Genomic DNA, 18,456 nt, shown 5'->3' with positions numbered 1-18,456 from the left:
TACATGAAGTCTTCAGTGGTATGGAGAGGGTCAATACAGAGTGATTCTTAAATATTTCTCACAATCAGAAAATTAGGGGGTGCCCAATATAATTTTGAGGTATCGGGCTTAAAAGCTAAAAACATTAATTACTTTTTAATAGTAGGCCAAAAACAGACGGACTTTACACAAATTAACAAAGAATCCCTCAAGATCTATTAAGTTTGATGGTCTAATGCAACTTCCATCTCAGAAAATCCCTAATCTACTTAGAACGGGCTGATAAAAATCCCTCTGTGCTTCCCGATTTCTTTATGCTTTCCTCAGCCACCCTCTGCTGCCCAGTGCCAGAAGAGGGTCCTGGGCTGGGCAGACCATGCTCTGACCAGATCTTGGTTTCCTCGTCTGGGAAAGCCGTGAAGGTTGAGGCTCACACTCCGAGCATGAGCGTGCTCTGGGGAGAGCCGTCGCGGTGTGGTGCTCGGGGCCATCCCATCTCTATGAAAACGCTCAGCCTCTGAGCCGTCTTTGTTTCACGGATGCAAAAGGATGATATTTTTGTCTCAGCGGTTCAGCACAGCCAAGCTCTAAGGTCAAAAGTTTTTTCAGCAGTACTTCCCCGAAGTGTCAGTGAGTAGCTGTAATAAATACCAAATGAGTGAGCTCAGTGAGAGATGATTGGAGCCGCTGTGGAACATCAAATGCATCAGGGGTATGAAGAGGTTTTGTAAAGTGCTGATGCTTATTTTAAATTAAGGGCATCTTCCGTGGCTGATTGTGAAAGAAGGCTAAAAGGAAAATAAGTACCAAATGTTAAAAAGATAAATGGTCAAATATAAACATGCTGTCAGTCAAGGTACATGCAAAACAGAAATTCAGTGAGAGACTGGATGAGTACGTGAAAGAGAAATCTAGTAATGTTTGCTAAATACACAGAAGCCACATCTCCTCTGAGCTGAAAAACATTGGAGATTAAGAGAGCATTACTGTGAGTATTGTAAACTTCACCCCATTCCTATTTGTGCCTAAACAACTTATACTTTTCTAGTGCTTATAGCCAGTGTTGGAGACAGGATGCTGGATAAATGAACCCTTGGTGTCTCCTCTTATGACCTTTCTCATTTTCACAAATTTCATCTCCCTGGAAATTTCAGCACTGTCGTTTGGAATGAAAACTGAAGGCTTAAAAGAACTCCATAAAGAAAAATGTAGAAAAGATAATTTTGAACCAATCAGAATGTTTGGCTTCCATTTTTATTTACTGCAGCGTGTAATTTACAAATCAATAATAATAAAACTTAAAAAGGCAGGAACTCAAAAAATAAATCAAGAGGTATTTTAAAAGAAAACTAGATTTCTTAAAAAAAAAAATAGTCTCGTACTTCAGCATTTCTACTGAACCTTTTCAAAGGAAATTCCATTATATCCAGCCCTTCGGAATATTGTTCTGCAGCAATGTCTGACAGCTTTGTGAAGCTGTAGCTCTTGTAGAAATCATTTAACAAGCCATATGTGCAGAGGGAATCGCATGCATCAGTTTGCAATGCCAGAGCCTCAGTTTTCAAGCCAGAACTTGATCTCCCTGCAGCCCTCCCTGACCCGCCAATAATAAAAGCCTCCAAGACTTAAAAAGGTTTCAAACAGTCTTTGATAATACAATGTTTTAGTGATTATATATACCTGGAGGTACTGAAAATACATCTTGGTGTTCATTGCATGCATTAGGTACTACTATGTTAATTGAACCTCTTAAAAATCTGTCATTATCATCGCCCTGTCTACACCCCATCCTTCGTCCTCTCTTTCTTGTCAAACAACTTCATGTGAGAATGGGGTCGGTATTGGTGTTGTAATGATTTCTTCACTCATTTCACAGGTACACGGAATTTTTCAGTTGTTTTCACATCTAAATACTGGACATGTTTTAGACCGGTTAGAATTCAAGATGAGATGCAAACTGCTCTATATAGCTGAGTCACATTCTATCTGTAAAAAAAGTAATAATAATAAAATAAAAAGGATTAGTCACTGAAGAATGCCACTTGGTTTCTATATTTTTTTACAAATTTTTCAGATTCTTTCGGATTCTCCTATCTACAGCAAGGATAATACTCTCCCTTTGCCTCTGCTAGATTTTGCTGGGGTATTGAATGGAAACTGTTAAAATGACAGAACATTTTCATTCAGCTTATTAACCCAGATGTGGGCTACTTAGTGACTGAGGATTGAAATCTATAGGGAAGAACTTGCAATGGTTCTAGACAAAAGATGGTTGTTTTGAAACAGAATTCTGATTTTTCCCCTGTTTATTCCTAGGTGAAAATAAACTGATAGGGGATCTCTTAGTACTGGGCGGAGCAACGCTGTACGGCATCTCGAACGTTTGTGAGGAGTATATTGTCCGAAATCTGAGTCGAGTGGAATTCCTGGGCATGATCGGACTCTTTGGCTCCTTCTTCAGTGGAATTCAGCTGTAAGTGAGCAGGTTTGAGCCCCAAGGTCGTTCAAATAAGTGCAGCTGTGGCCTCCGTTGAGGTACCCTAACCCTCACTTCGAAGGTAGCCATTTCCTGTGGAGAGTAGATACCCTCTGATTCTGGAATTTGCATTGGTTTTCGTATTTCAGATCAGTGGATTTGAATAACACAAATTTATACCGAAGTACTCTAATTCAAGGGCTGGTGTCCTTGAGTAGTTGCGTGGGGAGGGAGGAGTAGAAGACACATCCGACCATCTTGTTGCTGGAAGACAAGTGGATACTTCACATGTTGGTCTGATCTGTGAATAACAAAATCTAGAACTCTCTCTGGTTGTGTTTCATACTTTTAAAAAGTCACTTAGATTTCTAAACAAGTAGAAAACACATCCAGTCAGAAGGTATTTTACTGATTGGCTCATTCTGTGTAACTACATTATGATGTGGTGGAAATAATAAAAAACCCTTTGAGAAACTGGCCTTTTTGCTTCAAAATATTTAGTACTTATGTGATTGTCACATGGATTTCAGGACCTACTGAGTCCTGTCTATATCCACATGTACCTAATAAGCATCTCACCTGCAAGCCTGAGGTGGAAGGTAGCTTCCAGTGTTGTAATACTGTGACTGATGAAAGTATAGTAAAAGTCACCATGCAAGATTGCCACATTTTATGCAGATCTGTCACTGGTCCTTGTCACACAGAATAACTTTTGATTATTAGTCAAAACCATGTTGCTTCCCTGCACATCTGAGCTACTCAGCTTCTAAGAACAGAGACTGATCAAAACAACAACCCATCAATTCCCACTTAATTAGTTCTATTTCTTAAGCCGAAAAGCTTATTATATTTATGTGGGATCTGAACACGTGACTTAAAATGATTTATATTAACTGGCTGCCGTACAAGCAGTTCCTTTTTTAAAAATACAGAATTCAAGAGCACGTAAATGTGCCTAAAGCACATGTGGCTAAAGCATTTTTGTTACCTACAGTGTTCATGATGGGTAGGTACTAACTGATTCTGAGGGCATCAAAGCAGTGCCCTTGTCTTGTTCTGTGTGTGTAAACTGTCATGTACATGTCTCGTATTCCTGAATTTAATTATAGTGCCATTAGCCCCTCTTGACCCAAGCAGTTAGTCACAATTCGGGGTCTGTGAGTTGTTTTGCTGGGGAGAAGAAACTGGTGGAGGAACAAGGCATCTTTGTATACAGAGGACACAACTGGAAGGAAACAATAAGAAACCATTTCTTTGCTGAAAGCCCTAAGGTTTTTCTAGTCAATATTTGGCCCAAAAGTTCTCACCAGCAGGGTTTTCTCCACTGGCCTTTGCAGCTTTTTGCTGCTAGTGCTTTTGTGGCACTTTGTGGAGACCCAACCAAGTTTAGCTCATATATGTACTTTTTTAACAAAGTGACAAAAGCTTGCACATCAGGAGAGACCAATAATGTTTCTGCTACATGGTTCCATGAAGCAATTCAGGATTTTCTTGCCTTTACCTGTAATGAAGAGCAGACATCACATAGTTAGTGTTCACAGAGGTTTAATCTAACTAAATATACCAGTTGTTTCAAAGAGAAGCCAGCTCCCCATGTTACAATTGCAGACTCTTTCTTTGAAACACTACTGGCCACTTTGGTGCAATATAGGACCTTTAGGTCCTGTAAACTGAAGTAGTCTGGGGAAGGAACATCTCAGAAATAGTGCCATTTCCCGGCATGCCAGACACAGCACTGGTGAAAGTTTGGTTGGCATCCACAAAGTGATTGAGGATGGGGAACGTGTGTGCTAATACCACTGGAGGTGTAAATCTTATGTTCATAGGATTTACAGGGAGCAGTACAATTCTGAAGAAGGGAAAATATCGAAAAGTGTGTAGGACTACGCTGAATGTAGGAAAGACAAAACAGTACCCGCAAGTCAATGTCCCCTTTATTGCCATGCACTGATCTCAAAATAATGTAGTAGCAAAAAGCTGTGTTATTTGCCTTTTTTTCCATAAGTGTGGGTGCCTCATGTTACTTCATGCCTCAGCTCTAGTACAGGGCTGTGTCTCCAAGACGACCTACAAGAAGTAGGCTGTTGTTTTCTAGGTCAGTTTAGCAAGAGTGCTTAATATTAGACTGTAACATAAAATAACCCAGATAATGCCTGTTGGACAGCAAATGAAGGGCTAAGGTGTCAGGGCAAACAGTGAAGTAAGGGAAAGAGCTGGCTAACTACCTGGGCATGGTGGAAAGAGAAATTTAGCGGGTTGAATGTGATTAAAGCAGGGAGGAACTGTATATCAAAACAAGAGAAGAAATTAGTTGACAAGAGTTGGGGATATAGCAACTACGCAGCAAATGGAGATAATGCTGTCTGATGGAATCACATAATCATAGAATAACCTACTTTGTAATGGACCCCTGAAGGTCATCTGGTTCAAGCTCCTGCTCAAAGCAATTCAAAGCTAACTTTAAAGTTGTGTCAGGTTGCTCAGGAACTTCTACAGTTGGCTTCTTAATATCTCCAAGAATTGAAATGCCAGTCCTGCTGGGCAACCTGTTTCAGTGTTTGACCACTACTTTTTTTCCTTATATGTAGTCAGAGTTTTCCACATTGCAACTTGTGTCCATTGTCATTCATCCTTTTCTTGTGCACTACCCAGAAAAATCTGACTCTATCTTTTCTGTAACTACCCATTAGGTGGTTGAGACAGCAAATTTATTGTCCTGTCCTCCTTGCCCTCCGGCTTAGCCTTCTCTTCTTCACACTGAACAAACCCTGCTGTTTCAGGATCTCCTCTTACATCTTGTGCTCCAGCCACCTGACCATTGTGATGGAGCTCCACTGTACTCTCTCCAATTTGTCAATGTCTGTCTTATTCTGGGCAGCCCAAAATTGGATATAGTACTCCAGCTGCTGTATCACAAATCATGTCCTTCAACCTGCTGGCCAGACTCTTACCTTCTCTACTCCAAGGACACATTGCTGACTCATGTTCAGGTTGGTGTCCACCAGGACTCCAAGGTTTATTTCTAAAATGCGGCTTTCTATCCAGTCAGCTCCCAGCCTGTACTGTTGCATAGGGTTATTCCACCCCAGGTGCAGGAGTTCATATTTGCTTTTCTTGAACTTCACGAGGTTTCTCTTGGCCCTTTTCTTCAGACTACATTGTGGGTAGTCCACCCATCCAGCCCATACCTCTTCAGTCTCTAAGGATCTTTTGGGAAATCATGTTGGAAGCCTTGCTAAAGTCAAGGTAGGTGACACCTCATCCTCTCATCCATTCCCTTGCCTTTATTTACTGAGCCAGTCATCTCATTTTAGAAGGCAGTCAGGTATGGTTTGCTCTTGAGAAGTCTGTGCTGGCTGTTTCCAGACATGTCGTCTTCATTTCCTGCAAATGGCTTCTGGGAAGATTTGCTACATAATCTTCCCAAAGGTTAGTGTAAGGCTGCGAAGGCTGTATTTTTGCTCTTTTTGAAACCAGATGTTGAATTTGTCTCTTTTCAGTCATCAGGGAGCCCCTCCAATCACCACAACCTTTCAAAGATCATTGTGGTTCCAATTCTTCAGTGAATCTGGCATCACTAAATGGCAACTTCTGGCAAAGTTGTTCTTACCCCTGTTTGTTTCACAGATCATAATGAATCACAGACCACAGCATATTGTTTTATACTTCTTTTGTATCGGATAGGCAATAGTATGAAAGCGATGTTCCTACATTTAAGTTATATCAAAATTCATTTGCCAGAACAAGAGATGTTGCAATTTGTTTTCATTATATTCTTCAGGAATTGCTGATAAAAGAGACATATGCATTGTGTATGCAAAGAAACTTATAATTTAGTTATTTTGCAGACAAAATAGTCTTATTGTTCTGTACACGGTATTGGATTTGCCACACGTCAACAGCAAGCAAATTAGGATTTCCAGGATGCAACTCTCTAGACCAGATTAATCTGGAAGCCACTGAGTTCCTGCAGTTTTACTGTTAGACTTGGTCTTCCACATACCACTTTTTGTACTAGGTACTTTGTTTTTCAATCTGTGTAATTCCATGGTTTATACTTGTTTAAAGTAGTGTCCAGACTAGCATGCAGAGTTCTGCACAGCAGGAGCTATCTGGAAATCACAGATCAGAGAAAGTGGTTAGCTGATTGAAGACCTAGCTCGTGGGATACCTAATCTCCAAAGGTCTATTTGCCTGGATTGGGAAGAGCTGACTTGTTGCCATCTTAGAGTTTTCTGGATCTGCGATTTTGATGTTAATTTACAATGCAAGACTTACAAGATGTTGGAAGTTTGAAGGTTTGGCCCATCCTTTGCTTTATTTCCTGACTTTCATTGCTGTGACTATTTGATCTCTCTCAGTGTGTAACAAATCACTGTATTCTCCCCAAAGCCAGCCTGTGATATCTATTTATTTGACACTGCAGAGCCGCTCTGAAGGGTGAATAACTCAGGCAGATACATTATTAATCATTAAAGTTCAAAAGCTTTCAGAATGTTAAGTCCAAAGGGTAGAAGAGGATTGAACATATAGGGGGGTGGGCACTTTGGGCAGGTATATGGAGAGCTGGAAATAAACCAGTGGAAATTGTATGCTATCATGTCTGATTACTGCTCTGAAGATCTTTCAAATACACGGGCACAGGGATAATGCCAGAGTGGATTAGCAAAGTCTGATTGCATTTGGTTCCTACAGAGATTTTTTGTTATGAGGTTATTTATGTTGTTTTGTCCAGCATTTGAATTGAATGAGTGGAAGTAATTTAACTTCTGTTCACTTCCATCAAATTTTGCCTTCTCTTCTCTTATAGTGCAATCATGGAACACAAAGAGCTGTTGAAAGTTCCCTGGGATTGGCAAATAGGTAAGAAAACACTTTACCTCATTGAAAATAGTTGCTGAAGGAGGCGTGGAGACAACCAATGTTTGGGGAGGCAGGCACAAAGTTTCACAGGAGCCAATGTTTGTGACTTTTCCGCCAGTTACTGCCAAAGGTTGAACCACATGCCTCGTAACCTTTCTTAAGTGATCTGTCCTCCCATTGCCGTATTATGCCTCCCTTGCACCATTAGGTTAAGCATATCAATGCCATAAGATAATTATTCAGACAGCCGTGAAGTAAAACAATAATGGGGTTCCAGTCCTAAGATTCAGTGCAACACTGGGACAAATAAATGAGGTAGTCATTAAGAGCCAAACCTTTTCAATGAATGCCAAAGAAAGAAAATGGAACCTAACAAAAAACCCTAAAAAAGTACTTGCAGTGCATATTATAGCCTCATAAACTCATTTCCAAGGGGAGCATTTCTGTATGCAAATGGTTAATTGCTTTCCAAGTAGTCTTGGTGGAATATCTCAGATGTGTCTTTTAGACAAGTTTAGGTAGCATCGTGCACAATGAAGCTCTTGTGGTGTTCTGCTATGCAGTGGATTGCATTTTCCCCTTGCAGTTTGGAAGCTGAGTTTATGATCTAAGACTCCCTTCTACTTAGTCCAACAAATTATTTGCTTTAAAAGCAAATCAACATTTAGGAGAGTCCCTGTAATCACTCTTTTGCTATTTATGACAATAGAAGAAATAAAAGAATACCAATAGAATAGAGCTGATGTACTCGGCAGGGGATTCAAGCTTTGGCAATCCATTAACAAGCTATTGCTTGTTACCTAGTTTCAGAGTGAACATCGAAATGACAGCTCAAAAGCGTGCAAAGGCAGCTGATTATGTGGGGAATCCCTGAGGACAAGGGATACAAGTTATGGAATACACTGTTGTTTCCTTTAAACTTAGTTCACCATTTCCTCTCATCATCATAAACCTTAATAAAAGCAGTGCATCCTTCACAAAACACCGCACCTAGAAGTCTTGAAGATTTGATGGTTGAGCTGTGAAACTAAATGACAAATCAATTTAAAGTATCCATGGAGAAACACACTCAACTGCATACTATAAGTGTATTGGCCTTCTTTAATCTGAGATAATTAGCATAATTGCATCAGTGTTTGTTTATACTTCATGATAAGGAGCTCAGGGACGTAATTAATCTGGTACTGATGGAACTAGCAATGGTCATAGTGAATTAATCTACTATCCGTGTAAATGTCATATATACTTCCATGGGAGTTCTGTTGTAACTCAATATCAGTGAAATATGCTATTAAAATAAAGCCTTACTTGGTCTGTGATGCCATTAAAATGTCATTGAAAGTTAGTCACTAATTCTGAAGAGTTCCTACGCTTCATAAGGAGGAGATCATCTTAGCAATACCATCATAGATATGTACTTGTTTTGTTAAAGCAATAATTGGAAACGCAGTGTAGTTGAACACGGATTAAATGGTGACAATGTGTTCTTCCCTGGCTTCCACTGCACTTGGTATGCTTTCCATTGCATTGGCAGGGATACAAGGTTGTCAAGTAGTGATTGACAAATCTATGTCAGGGTGTTCACAGCCTTGTCCTGAATAGTTATCCACTGCGACAGACTCAAACCTACAGTCCAGCAGAGTTAAATCATCAGCCTTCTGAACGGTAGTGATAAAGTCACAGCAGGCAAGCTAATAAATAACTCAAGGTGGCCTGTTGCCATCTGCCATAATTGTGCCATTAAGAATGGATGAGCTACCTTTCAACTGATGTAAAATGCAAATGATTTTTGAATATAAAGATCTAAAGCCAATCTGTTACGTCTATCATGTTTAAAACAGGCTGTGGCCCTCCTGGTTTTAATTTTGGTAATTCCCCTGATACATATCATCTTCACACTTCGTATAAATCAGCGTAGCTCTGTTTGAATCCTTGAAGGTTTAAGTATTAATACTTGCTGACAACCTGACTGAAAGGAGAATGATTATACTGTTCTGACTGAGTGGTTTCATATGTGATCATGACACATTTTATAGAGTGATAGATGAAATAATAACAAATAAACTAACATCAGTTTTATTTAAGAGAAAAGCCAGTTTGAATCTCCAAGGAAGTGTCCTTTGTTACAGGGGGTTTGAATATTTCTGAACGGTCTTCATTCTAAGAAGGCAGTATGAAAAATCGTAACTGAATCCATTTCATCGCAGTGACACGATAGCTTTTGGAGTAAAAATGGGAAGGCTAAAACATGCAACATCCAACCAGCATGCTCAGGAACTAAAACTGATATTGCCAAGGCATGGTAGTCTTGATGGTACTTGGGCTACTTTAGAGCAGTCCCTGGGGGCAGATCCTGCCCATCTGTGTGAAGATGCCTAGTCTTAAGAGAAGTGGGGAATTACTGAGGGGTTGGGGCTTGCTTGTTCAGCCGGCAGAAGAGAAGGGTTTGAGGAGTTACCTACAAGGAGGTTATCAAAAGGACAGAGCCAAGGTCTTCACCGCGGTTCATGGCAGGAGGATGAGAGACAACAGGCTGTCCTAGTTTGGGCTCAGGTGGAGTTAATTTTCTTCTTAGTAGCTAGTACAGCGTGTTTTGGATTTAGTGTGAGAACAACGTTGATAACACACTGATGTTTTAGTTGTTGCTAAGTAGCGCTTATCCCAAGTCAAGGATTTTTCAGTTTCCCATGCTCTGCCAGCAAGCAGGTGCGCAAGGAGCTGGGAGGGAGCATGGCCAGGACCGCTGACCCAAACTAGCCAACGGGATATTCCATATCATAGAACATCATGCTCCATATATAAACTGGGGGGAGTTGGCCGCGAGGGGTGGATCGCTGCTCAGGCATCGATCAGTGGGTGGTGAGCAATTGCACTGTGCATCACTTGTCTTTTCTTGTTTGGTTGGTTTTTTTAATTTATTTTTTATTATTATTTAATTTTATTATATTCCTTTTCATTATAATTATTGTTATTTATTGTTGTTGTTGTTATCGTTAGTATTACATTTTATTGTACTTTAGTTATTAAATTGTTCTTATCTCAACCCATAAGTTTTACTTTTTTTTTTTTCCAATTCTCCTCCCCGTCCCACTGGGAAAGCAGGGAGTGAGCGAGCGGCTGGGTGGTGCCTAGTTACTGGCTGGGCTTAAACCATGACGCAGGCAGAAGCTGAAATGAGAGATTCAGAGTGGATAAAAGGAAAATCTTCTTCACACTGAGGACAGGCAGGCAGTGGAGCAGGTTGTTCAGAGAGATTGTGTAGTCTTCATCCTCAGAGATTTCAAGACCAGGCTGGGCAAAGTCCTGAGCAACTTGGTCTGATCTCACAGGTGAGCCTGGTTTGAGCAGGGTTTGAGCTAGAGACCCCTGAGCTTACTTCCAGCCTGAATCACCCCACAATCCTGTGATCCTAAGTGCCCCATTCAGACACTTACGAGGCATTCACACCCAACCAGGCAAAACTGGTGACCTTACCCTTCAGGGTGAACGCTGACAACAAGATGGCATTCCTTCCAGTGACTTTAGATACCTGGGATGTGGACATCTGATTTAGATAAATAGACTCCCGTTATCGTCAGCAACAATAAACAGGCGTGACACAAATCATACTATGCTAAAGCTGGTGTCTAAAAGAGGTCGGACAATCTGCACCCTAAAATTTCCCAGTCTCTCCACTGACCACCAGCCCTCAGTATGCGTCCAGAGCTAGGTGTCATGAATCCCACCCACAGCCGCCTTCATGCCCGTTAAGCCTTCAGTTCAGGACAATGCCAGCACATCTGAAAGCAGACGGTTACAAATGATGAGCTTGTCAGGCTTTGACACAGACCAGCGGATCAGCAGATCATTACAAAAGCATCTCCTACCTTACCGGGTCGCTTCCTCCCAGTGCCTGCGACGGGCAGTTGGTGCCGGCGACTGGGTGCCGGGTGAGACACCCGTCCCAGCGCCCGGGACGGCAGCGCGAGTCCTGGTTCCCCCCGCTGCCGTTTGCACTGCAGGGGTACCCAAGGAAGCTGAGGCTCCAAGCCTTTGACTTAAACCACATTTTTAGTCTGAAAACTGGCCCTCTGAGAAGCAATATCTGAAAATCATAGGATGTTATTTCCAGTTTGCTTATTGTCACCACTAAATGCCATCCAGCTGGTGGGTATGACATGCATTTTTAAGATGTAAATGAAATGCCACTTTATAGTCACCTCTGATAGGACAGCTACAGTTTAAGCAATTTTCTACTGGAACTGAAATGCCCTTTGGAAAAGCAGCCTGTGAAGTGCATGTAGTTGGCTGCCAAAGAATGTGAACACCAAGGCAGTACCATAAAATTATAGTGTTAGTTGAGACCATAACCCAACAAAGCACCTGAGTAAGTGTGTTAAATCCTGACTGAGTAGCAGGGGCTCGGTGCACCAGCTGGTGACTTGCAGGCTGTACTTTGAGAATGCTGACTTCGGGTGCAGAATGGGGTTTGTGCCTGACCTGTTCTTGATTTAAGCCTGGAAGAAAAGCTGACTTAATGCTCTTGTATGCAAACAGTTTCTCATTGATCAAAACTATGCTCCGTTTGATGCAGTCATTTGCCTACTACAGAAGAGTTGCAGAGTTTGCATAAAGCAACTCTTTCAAGCACTGCCTAAGACTGGTTCTGTTGTTACCCATATACAATGCACACCTTAAAAAATTTGCTACCTGTTAGTAAAAGAAGTTCTTACCATGATTATCTATATTCTGAATATAAATTCAAATTCATTGTCATGCCATAACAAGTGGTATATGGACACTGACATTTTGTGACTGCTGTATTTGTTTCAGATGAATGTACACTTCAGATGCTTCTAAAGGACTCAAACTATCACAGCTGATTTTGTCATTTAGATAGCTTTTCTAAAGAGTTTTTAACTAAGTGGATCTGCAAGCAGATACAAATCATACGGGCTTCCCCCCCCCCCCCCCCACCTCCTAATCCCTTTCAAGACTTTGGCAATCAGATTTTCTGCAACTTTTAGTCAATAACAACATGCTCTGAAGAGCTGGCGTGAGTCTAAATTTAGGCTCGTGCACATATCAGCTGGGAATTCTGCAGCATACGGCAGCCTAAGAAATATCGTTTGCATGAGAGCAGATGAGTGAAGTGTTTGCTGGCTTTTTAACTTCATATTGATTAATTTGCCTTGGGATTTATCAAGTAATAACTGAAGCAATGAATTCTTTCCCAGTAAGTTATTTAGGTTTTTAAATGAAATTAGATTTTTACTGTAATGTATTTTTATTATATTAGTGTCTAACAATCTAATTTGTGTGATGCACTCTGTAAACATGTAGCAAGAAAGAGTCCTAGCTCTGGAAAGCTTTACTGAGGAAGGCAGACGAAAAGGGGTAGAGGAACAGAGGTGCAAAACTGTGAAGTGATTTGTCAGGTTTGGTGGCAAAATAGAACTAGGACCTCTGTCACTTGAGTGCTGTCCTCATGCATTCATCCATTGGCTCACTAACTCCTCTGCAAATACTTTTGCATTCATTTTTTGGGTCCCAGAAAATACTGTGTGCTCCATCCAACTCAGCTGAACTCAGTTGGTGTTGGGAATATTCAGCTCCTTAAGAGACTAGATCCGATGTGTCCCTGTGCATCATTTCATCCAAATTTACATTGGACACGAGGTATTCACCAGTAGTGTAAGATGCCAATTTAAAACAGCACTGCTATCATGGAGACCACAGAGAAAGGACCTCAAGTCCACTGCTGATACGGTTTTCACTGGTTTTCTTATATATTTAGAATTATGTTCTTAGTCTCTCTTTCTCTATATATGTGTATCTTAATAATTTGAAACCATGTTTCTTTGAAAAAAGCATTATTCATTCTTTTCTAAAAGCACAGCCTTCTTCCTCCCAACACGAGCCATTTCTGCAGGCTATGAAAGGTTACGTTGCTTCTTATTTCTCTTCCACAGGCTTGTTGTATGTTGGCTTTAGTGCCTGTATGTTTGGCCTCTACAGCTTTATGCCAGTGGTCATAAAGAAAACCAGTGCTACTGCCGTCAACCTCTCCCTACTCACGGCTGACCTGTACAGCCTCTTCTGTGGATTATTCCTCTTCCACTACAAGGTATGTGGAAATGAGAGATGTATTTGGGTAATAGCAGTATGCCTGAAGAACCATCAGTGCAGAACAAACAAAAGAAGCCTCCAAGCTTTGTTAGATCTACATAGTAAAAGTGCAGATTTTTTTTATACTTCAGGCTTCCCACGCCAAAACCAATTTTATTTTATGATTTCCAGTTTTTAAAGAGAGTTCATTTGGTCTTGTTGTTACGAGTTTTAAGATTTGAGTACCTGTTCATCAGCAACTGTATCACTAATTTCATTTTACTTATCAGAGGTAACTTCCAACTGCTGTGACCAGACCCAGGGTGGCAGCATGAAGGGAAAGACTCTTCCAGAAATGTCATAGATTTTTTTTTGCCTGGGAACGAGGTTGTTTCATTCATGCTGATTCTGAATTTATAACTCATAATTGTACGTGAATTACACCTTTCTTGTCAGCCAAACCAATGTCTTGCCTGTTAGTGTAAATGCCAAAATGTGCAGCAGATTTGTGTTGAAGTTAAACTTTTACCTCTCATGTCCTCTAATATTTAAAACATTGTGTTGTACAGGCACACATTTGGTCTCCGATTACAAGGAATGGCACTTCATTATTCACAAATATCCCCCTCAGTGTCCATCATATGAAAGTAGCATCAGGGTGCTGGAGGCAATTGCTTTGTACCATCATTTATTCATAAGAGGGAGGTTACTTGATAGCTAAAATGGTGGCCCAGAGAAGTGTTAGGTAAGTGAAAGCCTTAAAATTCTGAGTAGCTAACCAGCTCAAATCAGATTTTGTGATACTAATGGTACCTGAATGAATCTGAACGAGACAGTGAAAGTTCAAAGCTTCAGAGTCCAACACAAAACTGTTGGTTTTATGGCTTTAAGAATTTTGTAGACAGAAGAAAAGCAACTATAGAAACAAAAATTTGACTGAGGACACAATGGAGAGGTTGTCTGCTGCTTCACAAGTCTGTCTCATGGTGATTTGGTTCCTCGTTCTTTCTGCCCTACACTTCAAATCCATACTGTTTGACGTTCGGTATTAGCTGAAAATTGTTATCTCCTGTTAATAATATTATTTGATACCTGTAGCAAAATATATTTAGTGATGTTAGTCCACTGTTTCTAAGAAAAATGGCTATATTACACAGTAAAAGACAGACAAGTTTAATTCTGAAAACAGTGGTGGTGCTGTTCTAGCAAAATCAAACTCTGTTAGAGGGAGAGACTCAAAAGGCAGCAGGGGTTGGACAGCTTTGTGCTCAGCATTGCTCAAACCTAACAAAAAAGGCAATTTTGCAAATGCAAACCTTAAACTTCAGGCACCTGCAAGGCAGAAGGTGCATAAAAGGTTTCAGTTCTTCCCAGTGCCTAATTGTTGGGTACGTTAGCAGAGCCAGGAAGGCAGAATTTTTAACCTCATTGACGCCCTGTCTTTCTACAGTAAGTGCATGCCAGCTCCCAACCACAGTGGCACCTTGGCCTCCCTTTAAGACCTGTACTGATAAAGTGTGCAAGAAGAGAAGGCTCAGAACTGGAAGGTTTTCTGGCTGAAAGCAAGGTCTCATCATCTGTCCTGATAAACTGGTTGAGTTCCACCCCTGAAGTAAGCTGGTGGTCCTCTCTGCCCCTTGCTCATCTGATAAGAAAACTGAAAATCTCATTCTCCTACGGTCAACTGTGTCATGCAGTCTTCATCATAAAGTCTTATCAAACTCTTACTTCAGCCTATTTAGGTTTTTTTACCTCCACTGCTCTCCTTGGGACACCGTTTCAGAACATCACTACTCCAACAGTTACAAGCCTTCTTATTTCCAGCATAAATTTACTTGTGGCTGGTTTTGGTCCACTCATCTTTCTGCCAAGAGTATCCCGTAGCATGAAGAATGCCCCTGTCTCCTTAGTCTCCTTTTACTCCATTGGTACTTCGATAGAAAGCAGTCATATCCTCTCTCAGCCCCTAGTTCACTAATCAGAGCAAGCCCTTCTCCGCACCTCATCTGGGTGGGTTTCATCCTTCCTGAGATAGTCCCTTCAACTTGAGAAGCAGGAGAGGTCCCTCCAGCACCTGGTGCGATGCTCTTGTCTCTCCATTCCTCCAGGAAGCCTCTTACCCCATGGGTAGTAAGGCTGTATTTCCATTTTTCGTCACTGCTTTTCCTTTGTGGTTTGTACTTAACCTGCAATCCATATAACTCTTGTGCGGCTCTCCTTTGCTCTTCCCAGCTGAAGTACTGATAAGGAGAAGACCCTTGTCAGGACTTTGTGGAAGGGCCTTTACCTCAAATGTAGTATCAACTTCCCGAGCTGTCGATGTCTCCTTTCATACCCTTCAAAATTACATTGCAGAAGAAATTTGAAAAGAGAGTCTATACTCAGAGAGCATCTAGATTTAAAAGCCCACTTAGTTATCTGATTACTTCTTTCGTTACCATGTTTTTATCCTTAGTCAGATCACCTCCTCCTTTTCTTTCTCGTTTACTATCAGGTATCATTTTACACGAGGACGTAGAACTGTGAAATGTGCAACTTGCACTCGGTAATGAAGTCTAATATGTTAACATTAAATGATCTAAATTAATTCCCCTCCTAAGACTGTGTACACTTGCTTGTTTCCTAGCCTCTAAAAAGCTGTTTCGTTCCCAGCCCAGCTGTACATCTCCTTCAGATACGCAGCAACTTCTGCTTATTGCTGCACTGGCCAATGGGCACAGCCCCACTTCACTGGGAAGCAAATGGTTTTATGCTGAATTAGGATCAACTGAGTGGTTTAGTGCCCCTTGCAGAATATAATTTTATGAGGCTTTCAAGAAACAGTTATGATTTTTTCTCTGTACCGCTACTTTTATCACCAGACAGGTTTATTGCACCTGTAGCAGTAAATCTATGAAAATCCATGGAAAATGCAGGAAATGAGTTTAACTGGGCTTCAGAGCCTCTGAAACCAAACTGAGGAGAAGATTGCGTTTGAAGTGTTTTGACTCTTTAGCATTTCATTTTTTTTATAATATAGACTTGCAACATCATGACGTGCAGGACAGTGAGTTTATAAACAGCTGCATTTATATTCTTATCCCATATGCAGATGTCTTTGTAGGGCGTTGAACAGTTCCCAGGCCTGTGGAAGCTAGAAATACAGCATGTTAACTTGCCGTAACTCTGGTGATATACTTGTAATTCAAGATGTTAATTGTTCAAGGTGTTATTGTATTAAAATGTAATGATTTATGACTTTCAATTTGAGATAGATTATTAGATTGTAGTGCATAATTCTTAAAATTATGTGCATCCCCCAAATAAAAACTCTCTTTTTAGTTCTTCTGTAATCAATAACTGATTCCAAATATTCCAGTGGATGGGGAAATGTGTCTGGCCTCTTTTGTGGCTGAATATTGGCCACTGTCATAGCATTCAAGTATACAACTCCATATCTTCAGCCCTTTTTTTAAATTCTCACCATATTGCTATATTTTATTCAGTGTTGATGTTCAAAAGTTTCCTAGATATCTGTTCTCATTTCACCACCTTCTTAAGCACAATTAAATTATCTCCTGCTTTGAAAAACAAAGGCCATCAGAGTCCTAAAACTTAACAGATGATGATGATGATGTTATCCTGTACTATCACATTCACCTTCACCTCTTGTCTTTCAAACTCCTCTTTCGGTTTGAGCTTTGCCTTGATTTCTTGGTTTCTGTGAACTTCAGTGTTCCTCGGAGTACTAAAGCCAGCCTGCGTAAGGCTCTTTCCCGCCCCACACAAAGAGGGGGAGTCCACAGTGCCCCCCCCGGCGTGGGGAACGCGCCTGCGCAGCGGAGCCGAGGGGCTGCTTTCCTGGTTGGGTTTCCCCCATGCTTTCTGTATATAGACGTGACGGTAAACAGCTTTGGAACCAGACAGAAGGATGCGATACCAACGTGAGATATGCTGTGCAGAGGGATGTCTAGGCATAGCGTGGAGGAAATTTAATGTTCTGAGTAACAGGACTGCCCTTGCCCTGTCAGAGACTGCAACGGCCGTTCTTCGTCGTGGGTACACTGACACCAGCGGTGCCAGGAAATTCAGGGCCAGCTCTGCGGGTGTACGGGGTCGGAAGTTTTGTATAACTTAGGAGATGTTCTTTTTTACATTTTAGTCTCAGCCTTAGCTTTATTTTTCTGTGAATTTTTAAAGTTCATGCTTTTCATCTGCAAGCCGTATGTTGTGCTTTAGTCATTCTAATCAAATTGGGTTCTCGCTAAATAATCTAAGCAGTTTATTTTATGTTTTCCACAAGCTAGAGCATGCATACTGATTGTGTTCTGCGCCAGCAGGTCGAGTCACACTATATTGTATCATTACCTAGCAAGCCAAGCACAATCAATTACATTCTGCCTTGGCAAATTCATTCATTATTTTATCCAAGTTGCAGCTATAAATATTCAGAATTTCTGTATATAGTAGCAATTTCCAAATGAAGAAAATGCATATATTTCATAATAAATCAAGGAAGTCATATATCTTGATTTAGAATTGTGGAGAGTATCTGTGACAAAGGACTTGGCTACACAGATGAATATGATTCTTGAAACCTTTCAGCACCGGAAATCTGAAATGATGCTAGCTGAAACCTCACTTGCTGATACTTATTGATGCTTCTAAAAATGACTTTTCAATGCTAATTCTAACAGCAGAGTCCCTCCAATGGGAGGGAGCAGATGACAGCCTTCCCATTACATCAAGAAACAAGCCATGAAGGAGTCTGGGCTTTGACATGATGGAGAAGAGAGGGTACAAGTTGGGGGCCATAGGTTCCAATTTCTTTTTTGCCAGCACAGATCCTAAGCAATGCCCATAAATTGGGGATTTATGTAGGCTTCACTGAGATGAAAATTTGGTCCTCACTGGAAACAAAGGAGAAGAATTAGGAGCCTCCATTAAAAGCATGTACTTTACCATCCTGATCCAAAGCACTGAAGCCAGTATGAGCTTTTCTGCTGGCTTCAGTGGTCTTCAGTTCATTTTCCTGAATTAGGAAAGTCTGCCACTCAAGGAGTAATCTTTAA

At 40.9% G+C, this 18,456-nt stretch overlaps 1 protein-coding gene across 1 annotated transcript in view; it reads left to right on the top strand.

The window, feature by feature from the left end:
* Positions 1-18,456, top strand: part of SLC35F1 (solute carrier family 35 member F1) — a 256,549-nt gene that overhangs the window by 217,883 nt on the left and 20,210 nt on the right. The window contains exons 6-8 of the mRNA XM_030002012.1: positions 2,296-2,452; positions 7,266-7,318; positions 13,270-13,424. Coding sequence (XP_029857872.1) covers positions 2,296-2,452; positions 7,266-7,318; positions 13,270-13,424 — 365 coding nt within the window. The remainder of the gene's footprint in view (positions 1-2,295; positions 2,453-7,265; positions 7,319-13,269; positions 13,425-18,456) is intronic.

This window comes from Aquila chrysaetos, chromosome 2 (assembly GCF_900496995.4).
Source record: "Aquila chrysaetos chrysaetos chromosome 2, bAquChr1.4, whole genome shotgun sequence".
Lineage (NCBI taxonomy): Eukaryota > Metazoa > Chordata > Aves > Accipitriformes > Accipitridae > Aquila > Aquila chrysaetos.
This window is presented reverse-complemented; position numbering and strand designations above follow the sequence as displayed.